Below are 22,491 nucleotides of genomic sequence, written 5' to 3' on the forward strand. Positions count from 1 at the left end.
TCGAGGCCTCAGCCCAGGTCTGCAAGGACAGAACCAACCCATGGACCTGTATCTCAGCTCCCATGTGGGCCCTATTTGGCTTCAGAGAGTTCTCAAGGGAAAAACCAACCAAGTAAACTTTCTGGCAGGGTAGATAGGCTTTGCCCTTGGGGATGGGTACTCTTGGTGTAAATTCATTTCTGTCTCCTCCTCTATCCACCTGCTCCCAGCTGAGTCTGAAAAATTGGACCAATAGTGAGAACCTCAGGGTTCAAGTTCATATTTTTGCCTCTAATTAGCTGGAAGACTTTCTGTTTCTTAAGATTTCTATTTCCACATCTATAAAATCAATTTGGGAGACCAGTGTATCCTCTTTCACAGAACTGTGGAATCCTGGAGCTGCCAGGGCCTCACTGAGTTTATGGAGTGAAAACCTGAGGCCCAGAGAGCAGATGCCACTTACCTGTGTTTGCAGAGCCACCTCAAAGAACTGTCCTCTTGGGTTCTGGTCCTAAGTCAACTAATTCACAGGAACAAGAGATGCTTTTGAGGTTGAACCCTTGTATTAGACATCAAAAAATTCATTTATTTACACACACACACACACACACACACAAACACACATACATACACACAAAGTTTTTCTGATTTCTGAGTTCTCTGACACCTAAAAATCTAGGCATTGTCCCCCCAAATTTAAGTACCCTGAGTTTAATCCCCAGTACCTCCCCCCCAAAAAACCTTTTCAATTTCAATTTCAATGCAAGGTGGCATTGGGATGCTTGATTAGGGAGAATGAATAAGGAGTTGGGGAGGAGCTCTGGGAAGGGCTATAGAAAGTGCTCTAAATAAAATAAAAAATCTCTCCCTCTTAAGTTCTGAAAGCTTGAGGTTTAATTGGCTTTTTCCTCCTCCACAGATCCTGGTGCTAAGAAACCATGGCATGGTCGCTCTAGGTGACACCGTAGAGGAGGCATTTTATAAGATCTTCCACCTGCAGGCTGCCTGTGAGATACAGGTGAGCTCATCCCTCTGGGATGCAGTTGGGTCTGATGGGTGCCTGTGGGTGAGGGCAGTGGCCCTGCTGGCTGTGAGTTGGGGAGTCCTTTACACCTGGCCTTGTGACACTCTTGCCTGATTTCTCATCGTGGCATCACTTCACACTTCTGAAAATTCACATTTAGAGTCAGTTCTGTGAGTTGGCAAAAACCGATCACCATTGTCTGGCCACCCAGCTTTTGGGGGTCAAGCCCAGGACAGGGAGCTGTTTGGACCCTTCAGCTAGAAGAGGAAGAGACTGTCACCATGAGTATGCCATGCTCACATGTTACCTGGGTGCACCTGCGGCACCTAGCTGTGCGCAGTGTGCAGGGTCGTTTTGGTGTCCTGTTTGCCCCCTCCGGCTAGCCCAGCAGAGCAGCGCTCAGTCGAAGGCTGCTGCCTCTCTCTGAGGCATTACTCTGGGAGGAAGGAGATCAGTCCAGAAGAATCCAGAATAATTGCTAGTGGGGCCCTATCAATAGTTTTTAGAAGACTATCTTTTCTTTGAAAAGAAAGCTGTGAAGCTGGTGATAAGGAGGTTTTATAGGAAATGGTGTGAGACCACCTCCCTGCCCCCCAACAGCCAGAACCAGAGACCCAGGGGAGGTGGGCAGAGCCCGGTGGTGCCTCCCTGGTGTGGCATCCTTCCCCCAACCAAGGATACTGGCCCTGAGTTCTGACTGTTGGCTGGTGTCAGAACCAACAGAACCTCACTAGAAAGGGAAGCCGCTGGCCCTTCCCCACACCTGAACACTCAAGGGCTCCCGGTCTTGCCTCTGGAGAAGAAAGAGGCTTCACCTGAGAAAATAGCTCACGGAAACTCCTCATCCTCACAAAGACAGCTCAGCCCTAAAAATGGACGGAGACAGATGCCTGTGAGTCCCGCCCCCTGCACAGTGAAGTATGTGTCTTCCAGGCCCTGGACCCTGGAAGTGGCCACTGGGCAACTTCAGCAAAAGCAGAGTGGTCATGTGTGATCAAAGGGCAGTGCTGCCGGCCACCCTCCCTGACAGCCCCCCATGGCGGCTGTCACTTTCTGTTCAAGACTGGTTTGATGTGACCTTGTGAAAGTACCTTAGGCAGTGTGGCTAGCAACCCCCAGAGAAGCTCCAGGGGCTTTTCCCCAGCTGTTGGGGCAGAGAGGCTTCTAAAGCATGGAGCCAGAAGAAGTGGAAGAAACCCAGAGATGATGAGAGCAGAAGGTGGTGGATTAGGACGCGGGAAAGCACCGGTAGCAGCGATCTGCTACGGGGATTGTACTGGGGTCATGTGAGGTAGAGGGGGCAGTGCTGAAGCTCTGTTTCCACCCTGGGCCTTGTTTTCTCCCTCAGTCACATTGGTAAACAAGCAGACGTGGCTGTGGTCATGTTTATAGTTAAAGGCTGAGTGCCTGTTCAGCTCTCCTGGGAACTCTTTACTCCCCATCAGTTTGGGGTTCCAGAAAACTGGGTCATCCCTAGCTGAGAGAGGCAGTTCCCTGCTCTGCTGACAGGCAGATGGGAAGATGCACAGGCAGTTCTTCTCCATCTGCTACCCATCACCATGGAAACTGGTGGAGGAAGAGGGAGGTGGGAGGAGGCAGCCCTTGCAAGGTTATGGGCCATTCTTTCCCTCCCTCCCTCCTCCATTAATGACCAGTATGAGGGGATGTTGCATCTCAGAGTTCATTTATCAGCAACATTCATGTGGCACTCCTTAGGGACTAGGGGCTATTCTAAGTGCTTTACAATCATTGCCTTAAAGATTCCTCACAAGGTAGGCATTGCTGTTTTCATTGAACAGATGAGAAAACTGAGGCACAAAGATGACAAATAGTGCCCAGAGTCACACGATAAGGAAGTGACAGGGATTTAAACCCAGGCAACTTGGCACCCAACTCCGTGCCCTTAAATACTACCCTGTATTTCCTTTCCAGGGCAATAAGGGTCAGTGGGAACTGTCACATGGGCATATGGGTGTGTGTCTTGGGTGAAAAGAGTGTGGAATATGTTCTTACTTCTGGCTCTTCCCAGGGAGATGGGGTTCACCTGGTAAACCTACCTGGCCGAGCTTCAAGAAGTAGCACAGGGTCCGCAGTTGACCCTGGAATGTCACACACTCTCAGGCTGTCCAGACCCTCATGGATTTATAGGCTTGCGTTTATTTATCATCAGGATAAATGGATCCTTTCATTTTCAGTAAAAAAATATAAGTCACAAAATGCCAGCACACTGCAAGTTTATGTGCTTAGGGCAGCTCCCCTGTAGTAAACAGGCTTACGTGTGGTATCCAGTCTTCCTCAAGATGTAGATGCATTTATTAATGGGTAGCATGGGACACTGACTCACTAGTGAGACTACTCAGAAGCCACTCTCCATCTCTGTAACCAGACTGATCCATCCAAATCCTGACCAGCTATATCTGAGTGGTAGGTATGTGGGAGTCCATAGAATATAACAGTCATATAAGCATGGAATTGGAAAATAAGTTTAGTTAAGTGAGTAAATGTGCTTTTATAGGATTATTCTAAAACTGCCTGCTTTATACACATACCTCTTCTCCCAGTACTCCACATCCATGCAACCACCTGCATCATCCCCTCCCCATAGAGCTTTGACGGTGGGACAAATCCTACAAGTCCATGGATGAAAGCTGTCTAGCCCCATGCACCAGACCTGGCCATATAGTGATACTTCACCTGTCTTCTTTTTTGGGATTTCATTGTCTGGCTAACCCTATTATGGAGGATGCATTCTTTATTTAGACCTGTTAACTCTTCCCATCAGGTTACACTTTAGACCAATTTTCACTGGTCTAAAAGCTATGCTATTTTTTTTCAAGTGACTGGATGCACGTGTGCGCACACTTGCATGCGCGCACACACACAAAGAGAGAGAGAGAGAGAGACAGAGACAGAGACAGAGAAAGTGTTTAAATACAGAAAAAAATAAAGAGAATAACAATAGACATCCATCACTCAGATTGTACTAGGGTCTGAATCCAGAGGCACAGCACTGTCCCAAGGAATGACATCCCCAGCCCTTCTGACTTTTTAAGACAGGGTCTAGCTAGGTTGCTGAGCCTGGCTTTGAACTTGTGATCTTCCTGCCTCAGCCTTCCAAGTTGCTAGGATTATAGGCATGCACCACTGCACCTGGAAGATTTAACAAATATATTAATAACTTTTTTGATTCAAATATTTAACTCTTGAAGAAATAAATTATTACAGACAAGAATTGAAGTTCCCTTTATAGCCATTTCCAATCTCACTTTGCCTCCTCAGAAATAATCACAATTCTAAGTTGGTCTGTATCCCAGGTAAATTTTCAGTTCCCTGTATTATTTTATTCCTAAGGTTTAACACTTGCTATTTTTTTTGCTTCTTCTCTGCGGTCTCTAAAAACTGAAATTAGCAAAGTAATTACTAATATCTCATTCCCCGGAAATAGTTGCATGTCCGATGAGTTTTGGGTGGCTTTTCCTCAATTTCCCGGATATTTCTAGTTCTAAGTTCACCTCCGTGGCCCTCAATGTCCTATGTCATGCAGAAGCGTAGGCAAGTGTGGGGGCCCCTGTATGCACATGGGTTGAGGGTTCTTTGCTTCTGCTGCAGGTGTCAGCTCTGTCCAGCGCTGGGGGAGTGGAGAACCTCATCCTCCTGGAGCAGGAGAAGCACCGGCCCCACGAGGTCGGCTCTGTGCAGTGGGCTGGGAGTACTTTTGGGCCCATGCAGAAGAGCCGGCTGGGGGAGCACGAGTTTGAAGCCCTCATGAGGATGCTGGACAACCTGGTGAGTCCCCTGCCATTGCCCTTCCAGGCTAGTGCATGGAACCTTCACCTCTGGAACCAGGCAGTGCAAGGCATGAGGTGGCACAGAAACTGCCAACATCACGATCAAGTCATCGAGGGCTTCACTGATCGGCAGTTTAACTTGGCATGTGTGGCCCTTCTAAAAATAGTTGAGTTTTCTTCAGTGATGGCTTTTGCCACTCCCTACTAAGGGCTGTGGATGTCATATCTGCATAGTACTATAAGAAATAGTAATCCAGCAAAAATCAGAGCACGTCTTCTTACAGTCAGAGCTGCTGTCATATTGGGGCGTAGTTCACCCCTCTTCAGTAGTTAGTCCTGCCTGTCTAATCTTATGACTTCAATGCAGAAAGCACACAATATTATTAATTTCCTTATCCTTTATAAGAATATTCTGTGGCAGTGATGAATCAATCACGTAAGGAATTAAACTGGTATGTGTCTAGAAGTGGTCTGCTTCGTTAAAGGATACCAAAAAAATTTTAGACATTCTTCCTTCTTCTAGGGGCTAACAATTTAGTTGGTGAACAGGAGAAAATTTAAGAACAAGAGGAAAGCACTTAAAATGAGGGGTTAAATGCTGCAGGAGACAATAACCTCTTCGATTGCTCAGAGTTGGAAAAGATGAAATCTGTCCTCCTAGCACTTCCATCTGGTTCATTTTCCCTGATCCCTCTGCTACCTCCTCAGGCCCCCTTTATCACATCAAGACCATTGTGATAATTAAATTTCTTCTTGCCTTCATTTCCTCCAAGTCATCTTTACCTTATTACCAGATTGATCAAGAGGGTCACTTTGTAATGATGAAAGGTCCAGTCCACAATGGAAATGCAGTTCTTTCTGCCATTTGTGCACTGAGGAATCTCCATCTGAATAAAGCATCAGGACTAGATGGTTTTGTACATGAATTCTTTCAAACCTTTTGGAAACGGACGATTCTCATGCTATTTAAATGGTGTCAAAGAAGAGTGAAAGGAGGATACTGTTTTAGTCAACTTTTTCACTGCTGTGGCTAAAAGACCTGACAAGAACAATTATAGGAGGACAAGTATGTTTGGGCGGCTCATGATTTCAGAGGTCTTCGATCATAGATGGCCGACTAGATTTCTAAGGGCTTGAAGTAAAGTAGAACATCATGGCAAAAAAATATGGCAGAGGAAAATGGCTCAGGATATGGCCAGGAAGCAGAGAGACTCCACTCACCAGATACAAAATATATGCCCCAAAGGCATGGGGTTAAGGCATGGGTTAGGGCTCCTATAACCCAATCATTTCACCTCTAAGCCTTTTTGCATTTCTCATACATGAGCTTTTGGAGGACACCTAATATTCATAAGAGATACTAATCCATAACAATTACATTCAGACTCATTTACTTTGAATATGGATGAAAAATATTGCCTGAAAACTAGCAAGTAGTATGGAACATAATTTAGAATAATAATACCCATTTACTAAGTCAGGGCTGATTCCCAGAATTCAAGCATGGTTGAATATTATAAGACTTTAAATATATTTCCCAATATCAAAGGGCCAAAGGATGAAACCTTTTTGAAGATTTTAATAAATATTAAAAAATGGATAAAAATTTAATATCAATTTATAAAAATATTATCTATCAGTTAGAACTGGAAGATGCTTATTTAACATGATTAAAATGATTTTTCTCAAAACAAGAGCCAATATTATGGTAAAACCAAAGAAGTATTCCAAGGAACTTTGAAATAAACAATGATTCCCACTTTTAGCACAATTACTTAATATTGTTCTGGAATAATATTGAACTCAATCCCAGGCAGTGAGATATGAGAATAAGAGGCATAAATATTGTAAAGGAAATAAGATGACTATTTGGAACAGATAATATGCTTACCTGCTTAGAGAGTTCCCCAAAAATCAACTAAAAAATTAGAAATAAAGAGGGTATTTTAAGGTGGTCAGTTTTGAAAATATATACAAAAATCATTAATTTTTGTATCTTTATGTTAACTACTTGGAAAATATGATGGGGGCTAGGGATGTAACTTAGTGATAGAGCACTTGCCTAGCATGTGTGATGTAAAGGCCCTGGGTTTGATCCCCAGCACCACACATGCACACGCACACACACACACGCACAAAATAGCTAATGATATAATAGAAAAATCGTATTCTCAAAGGCAACAGAATCATAAACATTAAGCAAACCTCATTTAAAGGAAACCACAAAACTTTAACAGTAGACATCAGAAAAGTTGAAATCAATGAAAAAAATATATAATTTGTGCTTGTTCATAGGTAAAGAGGTCACAACCCCAAGATCAATCTACAAACTGAATGTGATTCTGTCAAAAACTAGGGAAGGTAAAAGGACATAAAAAATACTTTCAATGTGAAATTCAGAATGACTAGGAAAATGCTATAAAAAGAAATAATTAGGGTCACTAGCTCCACCCCATGGTAAAGTAGGATAAAGCTTTAGTAACTGAGCAGTTCCTAAACAGTTTGGACAAGCAAACCCATGTGACAGCTTAGAGAATCCAGAAATAGACCCAAAATACATGAAAATTCACAGAGGTAGCAGGCACTGTACAAATCAGGAAAAAGGTAGATTTCTGGCCATGTGAGAAAGAACATGGCTACTTTATTACTTTCAATAAGATAAAATCCCAAGTTACCAAAAGTTTAAATATAAAAGTGAATTCACAGAGGTATTAAAAACATTGGGAAAGACCTTGTCAAGCATGGCAAGAGTCTAAAATTGTAAGAATAAATATTGACAGGTATAATTCCATGAGACAATTAAAAACTTGCAGTTTGGTAAACCATTCCCCTGCCATAGACAAAGCTGAACATCAAATGAAGGGGGAAGATGTTTTCGACATCAGTTGACAGCCAAAGATTAATACTCTTAGTGTTAAAAGAGATGTATCAGTGTGAAAAGGAAAACCAGCTCAACAGGAAATGAGCTGGGAACATAATCATTTATAAAGGAAGAGTTCAAGTGGCCAATATATGTAGTGAAAACTACTCAATTTTACTAATAATCAAATGTACACATACCCACATATAAATACTGAGAAGACCAGAAAATAATTTTGTGGTTATCTTTTGTGAAATTCACATTTTTTCCTCATTTTTTTGTATTGTTGCTTAATTTTTTTTAACATGGGCCCATATTTTCTTTATAATCAGGAAAATACCTTAATGTCATTTTAATTTTAAAAAGTAGTAGAAGAGGAAGACAAGGAGAGCCAAATATCACTCTGGCAGATGCCAAATTTCCGGAGTGTTTGTTCCCACTGATCTGTGGTCAGTTCTGCCTGTGGGGACGTGGTCTTGCTTAAGGAGACAAAAATTTCTTGAGTCCAATCTCAGGGCTCCAGGAGGAGTTCAGAAGCTTCAGAATCGAGGAAGGGAGGGGTGACTTAGAATAAGCTGAGAAGCTTTTAACGCTTCGGTGGCTGAGGCCAGGCAATCGTCCTGTCAAGTCCACAGCTCTGCATTAGGGCCCCAGACAAAAGTATTTTTTGAAGCCCCTCCGGGATCCCAGTGCACAGCCAGGGTTGAGAGTCACCAGAGTGGATGAAACTGGGGACTCTGTGGGGGTAAAGAGTTGTATGTGTCCATACTCCGAGGACCACAAGGTCCTAGGAATTTTCTCAGTCCTGACTGGAGACCCTTAGGAGCAAACAATCCTGAAATACCTTAGGAGAATGGCCACACCTATAAGGTTGTCTTATGGAAACTTGAGTTGAAACAGTCTATAAATGGAATGGGGCAAAGTGGGCGTGTGTGTGTGCATGTGTGTGTGTGTGTGTGTGTGTGTGTGTGTGTGTGTGTTCACAAACACAAGTACATATTCTGATCTTCCTCCTCTACAATGAGTGGTTCTATTTTTGTCCTTTCTAGGGCTACAGAACAGGCTACCCGTACCGCCACCCCTTTGTTCAAGAGAAAACCAAACACAAAAGTGAGGTGGAGATCCCAGCCACGGTCACTGCCTTTGTGTTTGAGGAGGATGGTGCCCCTGTCCCCGCCCTGCGACAGCATGCCCAGAAACAGCAGAAGGAGAAGACGCGCTGGCTCAACACGCCCAATACCTACCTGCGGGTCAATGTGGCTGACGAGGTCCAGAGGAGCATGGGCAGCCCCCGGCCCAAGACCACAGTAAGGGGGAAGCCGGGACGGGCTGCTGCATTTGTGGGGGTTAACAGCTTTATAAGGGAGCAGAACAAATGGCCCCAGAACCCAAGGTTGTGCAGCTTCCTCCCAGGGCTTCTTGTGGGGCCTCTGGGAACAACAGCTCAACACTTCCCACCCCTGGCCTGACCACCTCTTTCTTGCATCTCTGTGCTAAATTTTTTGTCTGAGGGGCAAATTTCTCTAGAGGGCAGCTGGACTAGGCTACTGTCCCCTGGAACAATTGATTTTTTTTTTTACTTCTTGGTCTCATGTCCAGAGGGGGTTGCTGGGAAATACCAGGAATGAATATCCAACATTTCAATTGTAAATTTGAGGCAAAGCCAGGAGGTCGGGGGGCTTGTCTCTTGTATTAAGTTACTTTCCCTCTCACTCCCCCTCTTCCTCTCTCGCAGACACACAGACTCTCAATTTGATTTTTTGTTAACATGAAAGTAGCTGGCAGCCATATAGAATAGCTCTCCACCAAGCCCTTGAAACTCAAATTGAGTTATTAAATGCTGAAACCCAAGTGGTTGCCTGTCTAAGCTGGTTACCAAGGTTCTGATCCCTACCCTCCAGTGTTGGTTATGACCTAAGGCCTTCTTCGGCAGCCAGGTCATCTGTCACAGCATCAAAGAGGCCCAAGAAGAGAGAACATCTGTGAATAATTCTGAACTTCAGCATAGGCTGGTGGGCCCAGATCACAAGGGGTAGGCTACTGGGGAGGGTCTGTGGGCCCTGTTCCTCTAATTTACCCACCTGGCCTTGCCTCATACAGTGGATGAAGGCTGATGAGGTGGAGAAATCCAGCAGTGGCATGCCAATCCGGATTGAAAACCCCAACCAATTTGTGCCTCTCTACACCGACCCCCAAGAAGTGCTGGACATGAGGAACAAGGTAAGGTGGAGTCTGCTGGCCTCGTTCTCTTTTCTCTCGCAAAGGGATCTCAGTCCTGCAAACACAGGCTGAGTTCCCAGACATGCCCACCTTACTAGCACCCCGGATGTGCCACAGAAGAAAGAAGCTACCATATATGGACAATGTTGTGGGCACCATGCCAAGATAGCAAAGAGAGTCCTAGATAGCCCCTCCCACAGCGGGCTGCGGGCATTGCTCATTGGGTATGTCTGCAAGACCCACCCACTACAAGAGAGTTTTTATACATTTTATGCCATTTGCCTTATTTTTAAGACTTTGAGAACCTTGATATTTATTTCTGGACCTTCACCTGATAATTCACTCAAATTTCTAATGATACTTTAAAACTTGAGCTCTGGCTGCCCACGGGCCAGTAGAGCCCAGAATAGTGTTCAGCCTGTGGCGGAATCTCCCTACAGCATTTGTCTGATTCCTGGGTCACTGCACTGCCCCGCCCCCCCATCAAGATTCAGACTCAGTAGGTGTATGTATGGGGAGGGCCGTGAATCTATATTTAAAATACATGTCTCTTGTATTAAGTTACCTTCCCTCTCACTCCCTCTCATGGGCTTCTTAGGAATATTAAAATTTGAGACCTTCCCTCTGTGTCCCCTTCCCTCTTCTTGTCCTCACAGTTGCTTCTCTGATTTAATGAACTTGGTATTTATATGAACTGTGAATTCACTCTGGAACAGAACTGGGGACTTTCTCTTATAGGGGATGGGCTCCCTCACCCTGCAGGGCCCTTCTAGATTCCAGTCACAGACCACACTGGATCCCAGTAGGCCCCTGACAAGCTCCACACTCTGATGCCGCACCCTCCTTCTCTCCTTTCCACATAGATTCGAGAACAAAATCGGCAAGATGTGAAGTCGGCGGGGCCTCAGTCCCAGCTCCTGGCCAGCGTCATTGCTGAGAAGAGCCGAAGCCCGGTACAGCAGAGTCCGCCCCTGGCTGGAGGGGAGACATGTTTGCCTTCTGGGGCTTTGGTGCCTGGGGCTGGGCAGCAGGACCTCTGAGTCCTCATGCCCATCCTCCTCTGTGCTCTTGGGCATCCATGCTCTTGCTGCAGAATGGAGGTCCAATCACGGGGGCTGTGAGGTCCTGGGAGGACAGTGTCTACCTGCCCTCTGCAGGCATTGGGCAGGGAAGCTGCTGTCCAGCTTGTTCTTGGGAGTGCTGCTGGCCAGCTCCGTACCTTCCACCCTAGTACCGTGCTCAGGCCTCTGTTAGTACCCTGTGGAGGGCTGGTGGCTCTCAGGTGCACCAGGCTTGCACGGCCCTGAGTGTTTCTGACCTCGGTGTGTGGATATGGCATCATCTGGCCAGAGTTCTGGGAAGATGCTCCTGACCCCCAGAGGGCATGGACCCAGGGTGTATGCTCCTGAAGGGAAGGAAGGGCAGTCAGTTGCCCACACAACCCCACTTAGGTTAAGAAAGCATAAAGTCATTGTTTTGTTTTGGTGTTTTTTCTTTTTATTTTTTTTTTGTACCAGGGATGCGTAACCACTGAGCCACATCCTCAGCCCTTTTCAGTATTATTATTATTTTTTATTTTGAGAAAGGGCCTCAGTAAGTTGCAGCTGGCTTTGAACTTGCAATCCTCTTGCCTCAGCCTCCCAAGCTGCTGGGATTACAGGCATGCGCCACAGTGCCTGGCAAAGTCATTTTTTTGGTGCTTGAGTGCTTGAGCTAGAACGACATCTTTCTTGTCTAGTGTTTAGCAAGTTCAAAATTCTGGCTTGTTTGAAGTCATTGCTGCTCAAGGCAAGGCAGCCATGGGCGTGGCATTTTCTTTAGTAAAAAGTGGGGAAGTCCAGAAAATGTTCTCTACAAAGAAAATTGAGATGATGTGACGGTTTCAGATCAGGCAGCAGCCCACAAGGTGGGGGTTCACTGCCAGGAGAAGTGTGAATGTTACATCCTTCCATCCAACTCCCACCCACCGGAATTCAGCCACATGAAGAACACTGAACATGCCACAGGGTCAAGGATGGAAATAGCCTATGATTCTGGGGGAGGTGAAAGTCAATATAGCAAGCAAAATTGCTGAAAAACAGTCCCTCATCTTAGAATCTGGCTCCTTTGACTCTGATTCCTGCAATAGGCCTACCTCCGCCTCCCTTTGGGAAGGAGCCTCCTGGGCCTCTTGTCAGCAGACCTAGCTACCCTGGGTTCAGTGCCCCTGGGCTTCACTTTCTTATGCTCTAGAGCACTGCATTCTTAAAGGCCATGATGAGGATGCTCAATTAGGACAAAGGGCAATGGAATCTGGATTTTAGTCCCGATTTTGGGCAAGAGTAGCCAAAGGATTCCCGAGGCTCACAGTGTCTGGTTGATTAGCTCTCTAGAGCCGAGGGTCTCACAGGGGTGGTGAAATGGAGCGATTTTGCCAGTGTCCCTGAAGATACCTGCGGGTGGGAAATCCGAGACTCAGGACCTTTGCCCCTTTGTAACCTATGACCATACGCAAAACAGAACTCCTGGCTTGGACTGAGAATGCTGCGGCTGCTGTGTTTGCTGTGTTTACTGCTGTGTTGGGTTTGCACTGCTGTTGGGGGGTGGGCAGGGGCTCTGGTGGGGAATGGCTGGCATGAAGCTTGCTCAAGCCAACACTCTGCCTACTAGGCTTGGGCTTGCCTACTGACTTTGGGCCACTGACTGTACATTTACATAGTAATGGCTTGGAAGTGTCCGTAGAAGGGATTGCAATAAAGGTGTGTCTTCCTCCTGCTTGGGAGCATCCTTTGATTTTATTTCAGGGGCAAAGAGTGGCCTCCCTGTATTATTCATCCAGGCAGTTGCAAAATCTGGGTCTGGTGATGAGGTAGCAGTGGGGAGGAATGAACAAGCCCTACCACGAGGCCCTGAGCTGTTTCCAAGGAGCTGCATGCCACGCTATGGCTAGCAAGACTGCTGGCAGCCACCTGAGTGTGAAAGGAGGCCCGGGCTCGGGCCCCATCTGCAGCGTTCAGAGAGCGACACACACACTCTGTGGTTAACTTTCAGTCGACAGAGAGCCAGCTGATGTCCAAGGGTGACGAGGATACCAAAGATGATTCAGAGGAGACGGTGCCCAACCCCTTCAGCCAACTCACCGACCAGGAGCTGGAGGAGTACAAGAAAGAGGTAGAGAGGAAGAAACTAGAACTGGATGGTAAGTAACCCCAGGGCACCATGGCTTGGAAATCTCCCAGGGGAGAGGGCAGAGCTCAGGACCACCCAGGGAGGACTTCCTTCCCCATCACCAAATAATATTCCACTTATTTATTAATCCCAGTCATGCCTCTGTTGCTCTGTGCTTCACAGTTACATGGTGGCTGCATGACCTCATTTGCCCCCTCACCTCCGTATAAAGAGTTAGCTTGTGTAAAGTGCTCAGAATGGTGCCTGTAAATATGGCTTAGGTTGGCAAACACCAGCTTAACGTTAGCCGGAATAAGAGTCATAATTATCATTAATGACCCGGCAGGCCTGATGTAAGCCTTTGAGCCTGGCACCTTTATGTCTTTTCTAACTCCTCCTTTATTTCAGAGTCTTCACTCAAACCTGTCTCTCCATATTGACTCCCAGATATGTGATGGGATGCGTGCCCTGGTCCATGCCTGTGTCCCCTCCAGGCACTGTTTCCCTTCGTGCTAGCCTGATCTAAAGTCATCAATACTGCCAGCTCCCTCTCAAATCCCCCTCCAGCCAAGAAGGCCCCCCCCCCCGCCACCTTCCCCACTCCAGCCAAATTGAGCCGTCCTTTTTTTTTTTTTTTTTTTTTTTGCTTTAAAAACACCCGGAATCTGAGACATACTTCAGCCCTTGGCAGTGTCCACTAGGGTAAGCTGTCATTCATCAGGGCAGCGTCCTTCTCTGCCACCTCTCCTCACCCAGGGTCTGCCTTCTTCCAAAGCACAAAATGGAAGCTTGCCTGGCTGGCTTGCAGTTCTCGTGGACCAACTGGAAGAACAGAAAAATATGGGGCTTGTTATCCCTAGGGATTGTTTGGACAGGACATGTAAATTAGCCGAGTTAACAAAGTAGCCACACACAAACAAATCACGGGTGTTTTTAAAGGGAGTCAGTGTTTGTTTGGGGCTGGTGCTTGCCCATGGATGTGCCTATCTGGCTGGTCCTCCTCAGAGACAGGACAGAGAGGAGGGGGCATTCTGCTGTCCACTCGGGAATGACCTGTTGCACTGGTACATAAGCTTTGATGAAAGAAACAAGATCACTCTTCTCCCATTTTCCTCCCCAAGGAAACAGCAGAAATAAAAGCTTAGCAGGAGCGGGAGCTTCTGGCTGACCTCAGCCAGGAGGTCCATTTTCCGCCAGGAGGAATGATGACCAATTAGAAAATGGCAGCGTGGCTAGCATCCTCTCTCTCTGCCCATCTGGCCAGTATTTGATCCCGGTGCTGAGGTGCTTTTCTGTGTTCTCAGGAGAGAAGGAGGCTGCCACAGAAGAGCCAGGTTCACCTGAAAAGTCGGCACCTGCTTCTCCAGCACAGAGCCCAGTGAAGGCAGAGACAAAGAGCCCTGTGGTCTCTCCTTCCAAGTCTGCAGAGGGTGAGTGGAGCTGAGCAGGTGGGGGTGGGGGGAGCATCCACAAGCTGGGAGAGGTGTCTGCGTGGATGGCAGGACAGCTAGGCACACTGGGCACCTGCCTTTCAACAGGTATAATACCCCCACCCCACCCCCTCAACACACACCATTTGAGAAACTTTCCCCTCTGCTATTTCTAGGGAATCTGAATAATTTTCAGTTTGTTTCATTCATAAACTCTGACAGCACACCTTGCAGCTTAAGCCCTGCCAAGCAAAGCTGAATGAAAGACTGATCCGTAGTCTCTCAGCTGCAGTGGAGACACAGCTGGCTAGTGGGATTTTGCAGATGTGCTAAGCCCAATTCTCAGACTTTAATGTGCATAGGGGACTACCTGGGGATCTTGTTCAAATGAAGAGTCTGATCCATTAGGTTTGGGATAGGGCCTGAGACTCTGCATTCCCCAGGGTGAGGCTGATGATGTCATTCTCTGCCTTCACTGGGCTTAGATCCCACCCACAGCAGCTATGAATTAGAGGACCTGGGTGGGGTGGGGCATGGAGGGCCTGAAGCCTGGAGTTGTAAAAGCTCTCCAGGGGGGTCTAGAACATAGACTAGGTTGAGAACCACTTCATTAGAGAGACAGTAGTATCGAGAACCCAGTTCTAGAACCGTCTGAACTGCTAACTGATAACATCTAAGCTGCTAATTTTACCAAATCAGATAACTTCTCTGTTCCCCCATGTCCTTGTCTGCCAAATGGGGCTACTATTATTTTCTCCCTATTTAAGGTTCTTGCATGTTTAAAGGAAGTATAGATAGATGAAGACATACTTTGAAAGAATAAAAGCATGCTTTAAATGTAAGTTCTAGTCATGTTATGAATAAGAATATCCATATGGTAGACACTGATACTGTTAAAGTCCCTCAATCATAAAAGTATCTTTAATGAGCTCCTGGAATCACTCCAGGATATAAAACACTCCTCCCTGGGTCCCCTGAGACTCCCAGAGACACTGCCAAACAGGCTGCCCTGCCACCCAGAGAGCAGGGTGGCAGCTGGGATCTTCTCTCTCCTGGGTAGATGGCCACACATGTGGACTCAGATAGAATCCCCACCCCAGCCCACCCCTGAGTCCCCCCCTAAGCCAGTCGCTCTCTCAAGCACAGGCCCAGAATTGTCAGAGGAAACCCATCTGCTTGAGGCCAGAGCCCCAAGTGGATGTCCCCAGTGGTCTGTGTTCATTGTGTCTCATCATGGTGTCATGTTGTCAACCTGTCTCCACAACGTCTTCCTTTCTCTTCCCATTTGTGCCTTCATCAAAGGAGTTTCCTCCGATTCTGAATACTTGTCTCTGTAGTAAGTATAGAAAGGCTGTTTACTAACTCACGCCGACACTGGCAACGGGGGAGGGAGGAGTTTTTCAAAAGAAATAGATTTCTCCCATTTTTTTCTTTTGCAACTCACACCCCCGCCTTCCTCGGTTTTTCTGGATATAAAATTCATGACCAGTTCCACCTGCACTATGCATAGACTAGGCTTCCCTGAGGGAGACACAGATGCACACACAGAGCACACACACCCAGAGGCAACAAGCCCCCGCGCTGAGGGCTGTGGGGCAGCTCTCCCTGAGGTAGAGTGCTCGTGGCCCTCAGGAGCTCACCTCCGCCTCTGTTCTAGTGCATGAGTACCTCCGAGGAGCTGGTGACCTCTTCTAGGGCTGTGGACCAGAGCCTGAGTGCCCCAAGGCAGCTGCCGCACGGGGAGGCACAGAGGACTGGGCCTGATTAGAGCCCTCAGCACCTATGAGGATGTGTGTACCAATTGTAGGAAGGAAATCTGAGGCTGGAGAAGAGGCTCATGGTAGGAATGGGACAAAGAGTAGCACTTTGTTATCAGCTCCTGGAAGGGACGGAAGCCAGGAGGGTGTGTGATGGATGGGATAACTGTTTAACCAACCCCTGACATCATACCCACTGCGGCAGGACTCCTCATTCTCTCTGGTCCAAATCCGTGCCCTTGGAGGGCACACTGAGGTTGAGTTGATAGAAGAGTCACAGTCTCTCTGAAGGCACATCTTGTGCCACAGACAGAGCTGAGAAGCATGGCTACCTTGGAGCAGTCCCTGCATGATGAAGGCATGAGCTTCAGTTGGGTGGGTGACCCGTGGGAAGTGGGTGGTCAGTCCTTCAGGGCAGACAGGCTGGCATCTGCACTCTCGTATTTAGCTAGCCAGTCAGATCAGGAGTGGTTTTTTACAACCATTTGTCACCGTGCTCTTAAATCCCCATGAGTTATCGTAGTGTTATTCCTTATCTGTGTCCCAGATTCCTACTCCGTCAGCTTCTCTGAAGGAGATGCTTTTCAAATCCTCTTCTGTTACATCTGGCCATCTGAGCCATCTTCTCTTTGACTCTTTACTGACTGTCCCCTGTCCCTGCCAACTCCATCCTCCAGCAACCCCTCAGGGCCACTGACTGGGCCAGCAAAGACACAGTCTTGTATTTGACATCACATCATCAGCTCTGCCACTAAATAATTTAGTCATCTTAAATATGTCACTTAAAAACACTGCAGATGGGGGAACAACACAAATGCTTGCTCTTCCTAACTCACGGCGCTGTTGCCAGGATAAAAGAACCTAAGGAATATAAAAGTCCTTTGTAAGGTATTTACATAAATTAGGTCTTATTACGTACCATGTTCTCTGAATTGTGAGAACTAATACGTCACTTGACTTTTAAGCCTCTAAGTTTTGGGGTAGCACTAGATAGTTATTAAATCATGGCACATAATAGGAACTGGTTTTATGGAAATTAGTTCTCCTGTGGATTGACTGGACTTAGCTTGATGGTTCCTCTGCTGCATATGACATCAGCTGAGGCTGCAGGTGGCTGGGAGCTTGACTAGGCTGGAACTTACCTGCTGGTACACTCATGTCTGGTACCTTGGAAAAGGCCAAGAGAAAACTGGACTCAGCTGGGACACTGGTGTGTCTGGGTCTCTTTCCCCCTTCCTCCCTCTTCCTAACACACACACACACACACACACACACACACACACACACACACCCTTTCTTCCTTTCTCCCTCCTCCAAAGCCATGTGGTTTTAGGGCTTCTCCATGTGGCTTTTCTGTATGTTTCCATCAGGGTTGTTGGACTGTATATGAAACTATAAAAGCAGCAGTTTCTAGTCCTACTTTAGTCTTTGGCATGAGGCTAGCTTTGCAGCACTTTGTCTGTCTTCTAGTGGTTATGGTGAGCCATGGGGCCAGCCTGGACTCAGGGAGGACAGGGTCTACATAAGCACGTGAATACCTGGAGGCATCACTCACAGGGGCCGTGTTTGCACACCAGCTGTACCACACACTGAAAGTATATTTGGGTGTCCAGGGGAGCTTCTGTGTCCTGGCTGTGGAGCGTGCGTGGCAGTCACAGAGACTCCACCTGCCCCTGGTTATAAGAAGCTCTACTTTCTCTCCCATCAAGGGTGCTGTCTCAGCCCTTTGTTGGGGGGTAGATGTGGAAGGAACTATGCCATTCTAAACCCATGTTTCCCACTGTGTGACCCATGGGTCTTTTGCACTAGAATTATCTAAGGACTTGTTAAAAAATATAAATTTCTTGGCCCACCATCTGTTTCAGTCTTATCATGAAGACAATATAGGGAAGCTGTATTTTCATAGGCTCTCTGCAATTCTTTCACTGATGTTTAAAAATTGAAACCAGGGCAGAAACACTATTGCAAACCTATCTGTGTGGACAGCATCTAATTTATTGATCTGCCATGGGACAGTTCTGGCTTTTGGTCTTTGGCTCCCCTGCTCTGTCCCTTGAACACCCTGTGGGCTATTTTGATTGCTGCTACACAGTCAGCTCTGTGTTGGCATAGACCACAGATGTTTATTTCAAGGTTTTTATCAACCTTTCTTTTGGTTCTTTATACAGAAGAAGAGCTTTCTCTCAGCAGGAAAACAAAAACAGTAGATGGCATTCACCAACTTTCGAAGCATTTTGGATACAGTTGATGATCTGTCTGGTTGACCCCAAGTTTAGAAGCAAATCAGAAAATTCTGCTTCAGGGCCCTTCCTCTGGTGTCCATCCTTCTGCAGAGACAGGGCCATTCTAGTTGTGGGGCTTGAAAGAAAAGTGACCACAACACTCAGAGCAACCAAGAGATCTTTATTGCAGCAGTGCAAGAGAGGAGAAGAGAGAGAGAGAGAGAGAGAGAAAGAGAGAGCGAGAAAGCGAGCAAGAGAGAGTCAGAGAAAGCAAGAGAGATAGCAAGAGAGGGGCCTGGCAGGAGGGAGTTTTTATAGCCCAAATCTAATGGGGTCTCTGGGTCTGCAAGCTGCCTTGTTGGCACAAGGGGTTAAGTGTTTGGCCTTGAGTGGTGGCTTGGGCGTTTGGGCTTGAAGCAAACAGGTGATAAAGAACCAGACAGAGGGTTTGAGTGGCCAGGTCATCCTGCAGCTAACTTTGTTTGGCATGTCCTGCAGACAACTTACTCAGCCTGTCCTGCACCTAACAGGACTGGGGCCAGGGATCATGGAATTTGACCCTGAGATGTTAGAAGGCCAGGTTCATTAGGCCAGTGAGGAAAGGCATCCTTGCTCCTGAAGTTAGGCGAGGCCTCTGTCCTTCCCCATGTCCTCACTCCAGTGCGTGGGCACAGAAGATTTGGCTGCTGAAGAGAAGCAAGGTATCCTCTGTTGACCTTCATCTGGCCTCACCTGGAAAAAGTCTTGAGCGTGTTATCACTGAGCTGGATGATGATGGCTGCCAGAGAAGTAAGACAGTCTCTGTCCTGAATGGTCTACTGGGGTGATAAATGAGGTCTTAGAAAAGTTGAGTGATGCATGCAAGTGCAAAATGATTATGTGAACAGTAGGTTTAGAAGAGGGCAAGGTCATTGTCAAATACCAGGCAGATGCACAAGCTGTCTTGAGCCAGACTTTGGGGACATATATACTTGGATTGGCAGATAGTAGTGGGGTAGGCTGTCCAGAGATGGTAGCCAGGAGGCAGGGAGAAAAGACATTGCTGGGAGGTGACTGTATAAGGGTTTTTCAGAGAAACGGAATTAATAGGGCATATATAGACATATAAAAGAAGACTTACTAGGGAATGATTTTGGAGGCTGAGAAGCTTCATGATTGAGTGTCTGCAAGCTGGCAAACCAGGAAAGTCAGTGGTTTTATTCACCCTCAGTTTGAAGGCCTGAGATCCAGCATCTCCAGTGTGTGAAGGAAGGAGAAGATGGATGTTCCAGCTCAAGAGGAGAGTTCTCCTTCCTCCACCTTCTTGTTATATTTGGACCCTCAACAGATTGGATGATGCCCAACCTTATTAGATGAGGGTACAACTTCTTTACTCAGTCTACCAATTCAAGTATATCTCTTCCAGAAACACCTTCACAGACATACCCACAAGGATTGTTTTACTGGCTATGTGGGCATTCCTTAACTCAGTCAAGTGGATGTGTAGAATTAATCATCAAAGGGACACTGGTGGACCAAGAGGCAGTGAGTGGATGGAGACTATGGGATAGTGAGAAATCAAAGAGAAGCAGGGCATCTAGGAAGCTCTGCACCTCCCTACAGAAGCCTGCCTTCTCTTTCAGAATCTGAAGTCTTTCAGCCCTCCATCCTGCAGCCCTGTGGGGTCTGGGAGTAGACTTGGTCTCTGAGTCTAGTCTTGCTCCCAATCATGTGCTATCTCAGTTCCTCCTTGTTCTCTCCAGCTACCTCGTCACCATCCTTAGATATAGCTCCCAGTTTTCCACCCTCTGCCTCCCCCCCCATCCCCTATTCCCAGAGTCCCAAGCACCCCACTCAGGAGAGAAAGTCTATGCTTTTTAGCGGATGCTGGAAGGTAAACTCCCACCTGCACCTAGTTCTCGGGGTCCCTCCCAGCCTACTCCCTGAGTCACTAACAGAGGAAGGGTCTCGACTCTCAGAGCCAGTCCTTTCCAGGGACCCATACATGTTTTTGGAGTGCTGTACCACTGCGTCATTTCTTGGCCAACAGAACTGTCACGTGGTCTCTGTCCCTGTAGTTGAGGGAGTGGCGACCTCAGTTTGGCTCCTCCAGCTCCACACTCCATTTGCCACGACCCATCAAAACAATTCACCATCAGAGAGCTGTCTGGGGTCAGAGTGGGTACACTGGGTGTGGCCCTTGTTTTCTACATGGTGAGAAGAACGTGGGTGTGAACCAAGACTCTCACCAGGGGCCAAGGTTGTAGCTGAGGTGGATGGCAGAGCAGGTGTGGGAAGGGAAATGGATGGGGAACGCATGAAGGGCACAGGAAGAGTAAGAATCCTCGTCATCGCCAGGCAGGAAATGACACTAGAACAGAAAGTGGAAGCCCTTCTGATCCACAGTTGTATTTGTGAAGCTAAAAAACAAGTCCCAAAGTCATTTTAAAGAGCACCAAGGGTCAAGCTTGAGAATATATCCTTATGTGTCACTCAAGTGGGCACCTGTCGTGAGTCTCTGGATTTAAGTTGCAGAGCCATGGGGTGGGGGTACGAGGGTCCAGGACAATTGGGAATGAAGATGAGGATGGTCCAGGACAATTGGGAATTAAGATGATGAGGGTCAGGAAGTGTAGCACCTGGGTGGCATTACACGATGGATCCTTAGAAAGCTCAGGGTGGAGTAGACAGGAAATATAATGAGGGGGTGGCGTTGCCTTGGGTAGCATAAATCCATTCACATGTTCATTATTTGCTCATGCGTTCAATTATTCATGGACTCCCACAGCCATTTTCCCAGTATCTTCTAGGAGCTAGTTACATACATAATTAGACAGTCTTGCCCAAATTTATTTCAGTTCAGAAGAGGAAGAGATAGGCATAAAAAAATCACCCAGGTCTAATAGTTTCAAAATTACGGTGATTAAAAATTCTAGTAGTGGAGACAGCAAAGAAGTGGAAATGGGGATCGGGAAGGACCTTAAGGAAGATGAAACATTCAAGCTGACTCTCTGCATGAGGTGAAGGTTGTGGACACAGAGAGGGGAGAGAAGGGCCCCCCAGACAGCAGAGAACAGGCTGGGGTGGCAGCAGGGGCTGGGAGGCTGAGGAGGCTAAATGGCCGGTACAATGGGGACAACTGATAGACAGAAGGTTGTGTCCAGACTGATGGATGGCATTCAGGAGCATGCCAGGTGATGGCCGCAGGAATTCCTGGCAGAGGTGAGGGGACTGGGGCAGGGCCATAGGACTCAGGAGCTGGAGAACTGGGCATCTGGATGATGAGAAGACGTGGGCTGGGCAGTGGAAAGAATGGGAGCCAGTGACCAAAGTCTGTAGTGCCAGGAGGGAGTCTTCCAAAAGGCGTCTGGGAGAAGGCTTCGACTTGTCAGTTTCAGAAGTTACCAAAGGCCTCATTATAAGGAGATCTTGCCCAAGCAGTTAATCCAGCCCAGCCTAACTGTCCTAAGGTCCCCCTTCCAGCCCATCTTCCATGTAACCCTCCACATAACCAGACGTGTCCCTGTTCACCCGTCAGAACCCCACGCTTCTCTAGAACGCTTTTTCCACCCACTTCTGTGACACTGGCTGTCCCTTCCCCCAGAGCCCACATTCCCACATGGAGGATCCTGCGGGACTGACTTCTTGTGATAACACACTCACCACACCTGCCACATCCTCCACACACACTCACACTTACTCCACACTCCCCACACACATGCAGCTCACTTTAACCCTCACACCACACGTACTCACACACTCACAGGAGCTCACACACATGCCACACCCAGATGCTCCCTTGAGCTCGGGTGAGAACAACACTGGACTAGAAGTCAGTGAACTGAGGCCGACCCACCGTTTTACAGCTTTGCTCAGTTTTTAGTTACGAAACAAGGAGGGAGCCAGGTGACCTGTACGGTGCCTTCTACTTCTCAAAGTCTGTGGTTTTACGTTTTCCCTCCTCCCTCTTGAGCCGGCATTCCAAAGCTTGCATGGAAAGAGGGTGGGATGTGGGTGGGAAAGGGCCACTGGAGGGTTTAGTTCCTGGGGTCTGAGCAGCTCTGCCCATGGCACCTGGCCATCCC

General features: G+C 47.3%; 1 protein-coding gene across 2 annotated transcripts in view; it reads left to right on the forward strand.

The window, feature by feature from the left end:
• Positions 1–22,491, forward strand: part of Add2 (adducin 2) — a 112,030-nt gene that overhangs the window by 82,932 nt on the left and 6,607 nt on the right. For both annotated transcript variants that reach the window (XM_040271330.2, XM_005322125.4), the window contains exons 9-15: positions 899–997; positions 4,613–4,789; positions 8,701–8,958; positions 9,752–9,871; positions 10,735–10,824; positions 12,902–13,049; positions 14,323–14,448. In XM_040271330.2, the coding sequence (XP_040127264.2) occupies positions 899–997; positions 4,613–4,789; positions 8,701–8,958; positions 9,752–9,871; positions 10,735–10,824; positions 12,902–13,049; positions 14,323–14,448 (1,018 nt within the window). The remainder of the gene's footprint in view (positions 1–898; positions 998–4,612; positions 4,790–8,700; positions 8,959–9,751; positions 9,872–10,734; positions 10,825–12,901; positions 13,050–14,322; positions 14,449–22,491) is intronic.

This window comes from Ictidomys tridecemlineatus, chromosome 12 (genome assembly GCF_052094955.1).
Source record: "Ictidomys tridecemlineatus isolate mIctTri1 chromosome 12, mIctTri1.hap1, whole genome shotgun sequence".
Taxonomy (NCBI): Eukaryota; Metazoa; Chordata; class Mammalia; order Rodentia; family Sciuridae; genus Ictidomys; species Ictidomys tridecemlineatus.